At 42.4% G+C, this 8,422-nt stretch overlaps 1 protein-coding gene across 1 annotated transcript; it reads right to left on the bottom strand.

Moving 5' to 3' along the window:
• Positions 1-606: 606 nt before the first annotated feature.
• Positions 607-8,216, bottom strand: LOC125916114 (vomeronasal type-1 receptor 4-like). The gene is made up of 2 exons (XM_049622277.1): positions 7,231-8,216; positions 607-785 (listed from the first exon to the last, which is right to left on the bottom strand). The coding sequence occupies exons 1-2, from the start codon at positions 8,165-8,167 to the stop codon at positions 607-609; spliced, it is 1,116 nt and encodes a 371-aa protein (XP_049478234.1). The 5' UTR covers positions 8,168-8,216.
• Between the last annotated feature and the right edge of the window lie 206 nt (positions 8,217-8,422).

Here is an 8,422-nt window from a genome sequence, read left to right as displayed (position 1 = left end):
AAAAAAAAAAAAAAAAAAACAAAAAAAACGTTGAATTACATTTTAGCTGATTCTTGATTCTTTTTTTTTTTTTAACGTTTATTTATTTTTGAGACAGAGAGAAACAGAGCATGAACGGGGGAGGGGCAGAGAGAGAGGGAGACACAGAATCTGAAGCAGGCTCCAGGCTCTGAGCCATCAGCCCAGAGCCCGACGTGGGGCTCGAACTCACGGACCGCGAGATCGTGCCCTGAGTTGAAGTCGGACGCTTAACCGACTGAGCCACCCAGGCGCCCCTAGCTGATTCTTTTCCATCGTCAGGTGATTGTGACAATCTTCAAAGCCAGGAGTTCCATGGAATTGGCATCTGGAGAAGAAAAATTTCTCTCCTTTGTGAAGGTGATTTGACCATAATGGCAAGAAAGAGTTTTTGGAGGTGCACACTTGAGTCTCCAAAGTGAAGAGAATAGTTTATGGTGGAGACTTCCACTCCATTGGGAGCCCTGAAGGGAGAGCCATTTGAAAGGGAGGGACATGGATCCATTCTATTTATGTGGACTAGAGACCTCTATGCTCCTCCTGGAAGGCATCATGAACAGCATCTTGCTCTTCTTCTGTGGTTCTGAACTACTGCTTGAGGTGCTCACCCTGGCTGCTTTCTCCAGTATGGACAGGATTTGAAGTGCAAAGATTCAGCCAGCAGCCTTTAGGGGCTGAGACCACAGATACTTCCTTCTTGTCTTTGGCCACACCAGTGAGAATTGGTGGGTCAAGTTGTCCTGGGAAGAGTCTCAGGTTTTTGTTGGCTGAGACATTTGGGCAACAAACTGAGCACGAGGCCAGTGGGCGTCCACTCCTCCAGCAGGACCATGAGTCTAAGAGACTGGTCTACACTCCAGTGTTAGGCGGGACAAGGCTGTCCCCTGCTGTCCCTTCTCAGAAGTGGTTCCCTGCTGCCCTCAAATTCTCTGTGATGCTGTTGGCCAGAGGATCTTGTGTGGACCATGTAGGCTTCTTGGGCCTCCAGCAGGACCGGAGCCACATACCGCCCATATATGCTGTGTCACAGCTGTCACAGGAGCACAGAGATCCTGAGGATGGTCTGCTCCCAAAGTGACACAGAAGCCTCTCAGCTGTTTCCTTACAGAAGCAGCGCCAGAGGTTTTACGTTGCTTATGGTGTTATTTTTTGACTCTCATCATGAAACAAACATTATTTTCCAATAAATGTGTATTTTCTGTGAAAGAAAATAAAGGGATAAATTAGTCTATTTAAGGTTAATATAACAGTTTGACATTTGGTTTTAATGGGGTTTATTTTCTCTTTTCATCTGTGTTTTTGTATGAATTTTTAAATATAATTTGAAATTATAATTCTATACAACAATTGAGTACTCTTTGGGAAGTTGTATCATTGTTGTAACATTGCTCCTTGGTTTTACCTAGAAATTTTAACATACATTTAAAAGCTAAGCACAATGTCATTGCATTATGTAGTGTGCAACACTGCCTTTCCAATAGAAGAACAACACTGTTCTATTTAGCATATCCCATCTTTTTTGAATGGTGAGATTCATTTGAAAAATACAAAGGCCTGGGGTGTCTGGGTGGCTCAGTTGGTAGAGTGTCAGACTCTTGATTTTGGCTCAGCTCCTGATCCCAGGGTTATGGGATCAAGTCCCCCATTGAGCTCCACACTGAATGGGGATCCTCCTTGGGATTCTCTCTCTCTCTCTCTCTCTCTCTCTCTCTCTCTCTGCCTCTGGCCTTCTCCCTGGCTTGTGAGTTCCATCTATCTGTCTGTCTGTCTGTCTCTTTCTCTGTTTCTCTAAAAAATTACAAAAAAATCTTTTAAAAAATATAAAGGCACAATCACTGGTAATAAGTATGTAGCTCAAGGAAAGTTCACAAAGTGATCACAGTTGTGTACTCGGCATTTTGTTCAATAAATAGACTATGGTCAAGCCCCAGATGCCCCTGCTCCTTTTCTTATGTCCTCCCCAGATTTTAGGCATATGTTATTATATTTATATCAATTTGTTTGTGAGTTCTTTGATTGACTTTTTACAGAAATATTCATTTTTACTGCTTGTGTGCTCCCTACGTTTATACTGTCACTTAGGATCTCTCCATTGCTCTCAGTGTTCCCCTTTTATATTTTTTGCAGGATACTGGTTTAATGATCACAAATTCCTTTAGTTTGCGTTTGTCTGGGAAACTCTGTCTCTCCTTTTATTCTGAATGATAGCCTTTTTAATAGAATATTTTTGGCTGTGGACTTTGCAAATCAGCACTTTAAATGCATCAGGCCACTCCCTTCTGGCTTGCCAAGTTTCTGTTGAAAAATCTCCTGTTGCCTTATGGGTTACCTCTCATAAGTTAATGACTTCTTTTGTCTTGTGGCCCTTTAGATAAGATTTCTTTCTTTATCAGTATATTTTGCAAATTTAATTACAATAGGTCTTGGGGTGGATCTGCTTTTATTGACTTTTTGAAAAGTTTCTTCATTTATATTGAGAGAGAGACCAGGAGAGAGCAAGTGAGGTGCAGAGAAAGGGAGAAACAGAATCCCAAGAAGGCTCCATGCCCTCAGCAAGGAGCTCGATGTGGGGCTCAACCCCATGAACTGTGATATCATGAACTGCACCAAGGTCAAGAGTCAGACGCTTAACCAACTGAGCCACCCACCCCCCCCTGATTTTATTCATTTTGATGAGAGTTCCCTGTGCCTCCTGGACCTGGATGTCTCTCTCCTTCCTCAGATTAGGGAAATGTTCAGTAATTATTTCTTCAAATAAATTTTCTGCTCCCTTCTCTGTCTTCTTCTGGGAGTCCTGTAATACAAATATTATTATGTTTGAAGGAGTCACTGAGTTCCTAAGTCTGCTCTTGTTTTGTATAAATCTTTTTGTCTCTTTTGTTCAGCTTTACTTTTCATTACTCTGTCTTCTAGGTCACTAATTGTAGGTCACTAGGTCACTGCTTCTTCAATCCTGCTATTCCTTCCACCAGATGTGTTTCTCATGTGTTTATTTTATTTTTTTTTTCCAACGTTTTTTATTTATTTTGGGGACAGAGAGAGACAGAGCATGAACGGGGGAGGGTCAGAGAGAGAGGGAGACACAGAATCGGAAACAGGCTCCAGGCTCCGAGCCATCAGCCCAGAGCCTGACACGGGGCTCGAACTCACGGACCGCGAGATCGTGACCTGGCTGAAGCCGGACGCTTAACCGACTGCGCCACCCAGGCGCCCCTCATGTGTTTATTTTTATTAAAAAATTTTTTTTTAATGTTTATTTATTTTTGAGACAGAGAGAGACAGAACATGAACAGGGGAGGGTCAGAGAGAGAGGGAAACATAGAATCTGAAGCAGGCTCCAGGCTCTAAGCTGTCAGCACAGAGCCTGATGCGGGGCTCGAACTCATCAACTGATGAGATCATGCCCTGAGCCGAAGTCAGATGCTCAACCAACTGAGCCCAGGTGCCCCTCTCATGTGTTTATTGAGCCCTTTGTCCCTGCTGTGTTGTTTTTTCAATATGTATTAAGGGTCTCACTCGTGTCTTCCGGTCTTTCTCAAGTCCGGTGAGTATTCTTATGACCATTGATTTCAATTCTCTATCAGGTATGTTACTTGTATCTGTTTTGCTTAGATCTCTGGCGGTGGCCTGTCCTGTTATATTGTTTGCGATAGTTATCTCTGTCTCATCATTTTACTGCCTCTCTGTGTCTGTTTCTGCGTGTTAGGAAAGTCAACTGTGTCTTCTGCTTTTGAAAGTAGTGACGTATGAAGAGGAGATTCTGGAGTTTGCCCATGGTGCAGTGTCCTCTCCTAACCAGAACCTGGCACTTTGGGAGAGTATCTTATGCGTATTGCTGACCCCCTGCTGTTGTGTCTGGTTCACTTTTCCTTTCCGTGTGGTTGTGGGCACTGACTCTCTGCCTGTCGTGGACTGTACTTGCTCTCTGTGCTGTTAGTGGGGCCCTGGAGGCCAGTTGTGAGGGGAAGTTCCTGCCAGGGAATTTGGGAGCCAGGCACCGGTGCTGGCAAATTTGCCCTGGGCCTCCAGTCCTATGTCAGGTCCCACTGAGCACCGTGACAGCTGGAGGCTGTGTACCAGCACTGTCGGGCACAGGGGGGTGGTTCCAGTGTGGGACAGTGACTGTGACATATACCATTATAATAGTTTCAGATTTTATTTGTGTGTGTGTGTGTGTGTGTGTGTGTGTGAGTGTGTGTGAGTGATGAGAACTTCTAAGATCTACTCTCTTAGCCACTTTAATATTTTTCTTAATGTTTTATTTATTTTAGAGAGAGAGAGAGAGGGTTAGTGGGGGAGGGAGGAGAGAGAGGGGACAGAGGATCCGAAGTGGGCTCCTTGGTGATAGCAGAGAGCCTGATGCTGGGCTTGAACCCAAGAACTGCAAGATCATGACCTGAGCCAAAGTGGGGTGCTCAACAGAGTGAGCCACCCAGGTGCTCCTTAACCACTTTAAAATAAGCCATATGGTGTTGTTAACCATAGTCACCATGTGATACATTACATTTCAATGTCTTATTTATTTTATACCTGGAAGTTTGTATCTTTGACCCCCTTGACCCCTTCATTTCTTTAGACTTACATACATAGGAGTGAAATTTCTGGGTCACCTGGTAAGTCCTTGTTTAACTTACAGAGTAACTGCCACTGCATTTTCCATAGTGGCTGCACCATTTTCCATCCTTCTGGTAACATATGAGGGTTCCATTTTCTCTACATCCTCACCAACATGTGTTATCTTTAAGTTGTTTTTTTAAAGAATTTTTTTTAACGTTTATTTATTTTTGAGACAGAGAGTGACAGGGCATGAATGGGGGAGGGTCAGAGAGAGAGGGAGACACAGAATCCGAAACAGGCTCCAGGCTCTGAGCGGTCAGCACAGAGCCCGACGCGGGGCTCGAACTCATGGACTGCGAGATCATGACCTGAGCCGAAGTCAGACGCTTAACCAACTGAGCCACCCAGATGCCCCAAGTTGTTTTTTAAAATAATACTCATTGTAGTAGGTATAATGGGGTATCTCATTGTGGTTTTGTGCCTTTTTTATTATGGTAAAATATACATAACATAAAATATATGTACCACTTTCACCATATTTAATTGTATACTTCAGTGGTATTCCCGTATTGTGCCATCATCATCAGTATCCATTTCCAGCATTTTTAAATCATCTCCATCTAAAACTCCATGCCCTTTAAGCAATAATTTCCCATTTTCCCTCCCCCAGTTGCCAACAAGCATGATTTTACTGTGTGTCTATCAATTTGGTATCTCTAGGTACTTTGTTTAAGTGGAATCATACCTTATTTATCCTTTTGTGTCTGACTTGCTGGATATAGCATGTCTTTCAGGCTCATCCAGGTTGTAGCCTCTACCAGAATTTCGTTGTTATAGAAGGCTATTCATATTCCATTCTCTGTGTGTATATGTGTGTATCATATGGTAGACTCCACCAAAAAATTACTAGAAGTGATAAATGAATTTGGTAATGTTGCAGGTTACAAAATCAATGTGTAGAAATCTGTTGCCTTTTTATATAGATGAATAACGAAACAGTGGAAAGAGAACTTAAGCAAACAATTTCCCTCGTCTCTAGCTACGACCCCGCAATTGCACCACTAGGTGTTTACTCAAAGAATAAAAAAAAAAAAAAAAAAAAAAGAATATAAAAATATTAATTCAAAGGATTCCATGCACCTCAATGTTTATAACAGCATTGTCAACAATTACCAAATTATGGAAACAGCCAAAATGTCCATCATCGGATGCCTGGATAAAAAAGATATGTATATTATTTAGCCATAAAAAAGAATGAAATCTTGCCATTTGCCGCAACATGGATGCCTCTAGAGAGTATTGTTCTAAATGAAATAAGGTATTTAGAGAAAGACAAATACCATATTATTTCACTTTGATGTGGAATTTTAATAGTTTTTTTTTAAGTTTATTAATTTATTTTGAGAGAGGGACAGAGTGTGTAAGTAGGGAAGGGTCAGAGAGAGAGAGTATTCTAGCAGGCTCCCCTCTATCAGCACAGAACCCAACATGGGCCTTGAATTCACAAACTGAGAGATCATGTCCTGAGTCAATATCAAGAGCCTGAGGCTCAGTCGGCTGAGCCACCCAACTGCCCCTTGTATGTGGAATTGAAGAAACAAAATAAGTGAGCAAAAGGGGGAAAAAGAGAGAGAGGAGTACACCAAGAAACAGACTCTTAATTATTGAGAAAAACTGATGGTTACCAGGGGGAAGTGGGAGGGGGATGGGTTAAATAGGTGATGGGGAGCAAGGTGTGCAATTTTGTGATCAGTACCGGGTGTTGTATGGAAGTGTTGAATCACTATATTGTACACCTGAAACTAATATTGCACTGTATGTTAACTAACTGGAAGTTAAATACAGACTTTAAAGTTTCATTTATTTATTTTGAGAGAGAGAGAGAGCAAGCGTACACATGTGACCAAACACAAGTGGGGAAGGGGCAGAGAGGGAGAGCATGAGAGAGAGAATCCCAAGCAGTTTCCCTGGTGACAGCACAAAGCCTGATGTGGGGTTCGATCAAATGAACCACGAGATCATGACCCGAGCCAAAATCAAGAGTCGGAGGCTTAAATGATTGAGCCACCCATGTGTCCCATTAAATACAAACTTTAAAAATGAAAACATTCCCATTTACAATTGTACCCAAACTAATAAGTCACCTACAAATAAACCTAACCAGATGCAAAAGTCTTTCACTCTGAAAACTGTAAAACATTGATGAAAGAAATAGAAGATGGCACAAAGAAAAGGAAAGACATTCTACACTCATTGATTGGAAGAACAAATAATGTTCACGTGTTCCTACATAGGGTCCACCATAGAAAGACATGCAGCTATGCTTTAAGATGCTGTATTGACTTTTTGGGGTCCCTGGGTGACTCAGTCTGTTGAGCATCTTGATTTCACCTCAAGTCATGATCTCATGGTTTGTGAGTTTGAGCCCTGGATCAGGCTCTGTGCTGACAGTGCAGAGCCTGCTTCTGGCTTGGGATTCTCTCTCTCCCTCTCTCCTTGCTCCTCCCTCACTTGTACTGGCGCTCTCTCTCTCTCTCTCTCTCTCTCAAAAGCAAATGGAGAAACTAGAAAATGATTTTTAAAACAATACTATATTGACTTTTCAAGTCTTATGAAAATAAAAAACTGAGTTTTGTGCAAAAACACACACTTTACATTTTTTGGTAAGATTAGGAGATTTTGTGTTTCTTCTGCGAGGAAAGCAGAGCCTGGGTACTGTGGAGTCTCGTGTCATGATCAGAAAGGGACTGAAAGTTGGAAAACACATAGAAGTTAGGGCAGAGGTGTTTACTAACCACCGAGTGGGATTATAAATCAGAGCAATGCCAACATGAAAGATGGAGGAGAGGAAGTAAAAAGACACAAAGGTGCTCACCAGGACAAGGGTGCTCTGGATGGCTCTGGACTCAGCAGAGGATCTGGGGGAAACGTTAGTGCTGTGAATGTGTTGGATGCGCTGCTTGTGTCTGTTCAGGATGAAGACCATGGAGCCGCTGGCCCAGATCATCAGCCCAGAAAGTGAAACTTCAGGGAATATTATCAGTACTACAAAAAGTAACCCTGTGATTGCCTCAGGATCAGAAGTAGAACAGTATCCATAATCCCTTTTCTTTGTTATGTTTTTGCTGCTGTGTTTCTCAGACACATACAACCCATAAACAGGAATGATAAAATTTACCATGATGTGTGTGATCCAGCAGAGGGTAATGGAGAAACCAACATACTTTGGAGCTTTGACTTTAAGATCCTTCCACCAGGAGTTCATGGGGCTGATCATGATGGTCTGGAAGACACTCAAGAGGCAGACGCTGCTAATGGACACCCCCCTGCCCACTCTCTGAACATACAAAAGAAGTCTGCATCCCAAATTATGGAAGAAATATTCCAGCCCAAAAGCAGTCAGTGTATGGGGGACTCCTTTTGAGAGCATCGATAGGGAGTTGGCTATAATCAGTTGCTTGAGAATCAAATCTGTAGGTCTCAACCTCCCTTCAGTGTGGTAATGGAAGAGATAATGGAAAAGAAGAGAGCAGTTTCCCAGGATTCCAACTATCGTCTGTGATGAGAAGATGATTGCTATTGCCAAACCCATGGAAGCTCTTGTGTCATTCAGTACATTTTCCCTTAAATTACAGCAACAATCATTCCTGTGAACAAAAGGTTCATTGAAGGTTTTGACGTCAACAGCCAGTTTGTTGGTTTGCTTCTGTGGGAGTGCCAGAGACTTGAAGAAGGAGGAGCAGTTAGAAGTACCAGCATCACAAACCCAGAGCTGGACTTTTTACACACACTTGGTTTATTCTAGAAATAAAGTCACTTAGATGGTTTCTGCACAATGTGAAGTTAT

This window comes from Panthera uncia (genome assembly GCF_023721935.1).
Source record: "Panthera uncia isolate 11264 chromosome E2 unlocalized genomic scaffold, Puncia_PCG_1.0 HiC_scaffold_19, whole genome shotgun sequence".
Classification (NCBI taxonomy): Eukaryota; Metazoa; Chordata; class Mammalia; order Carnivora; family Felidae; genus Panthera; species Panthera uncia.
This window is presented reverse-complemented; position numbering and strand designations above follow the sequence as displayed.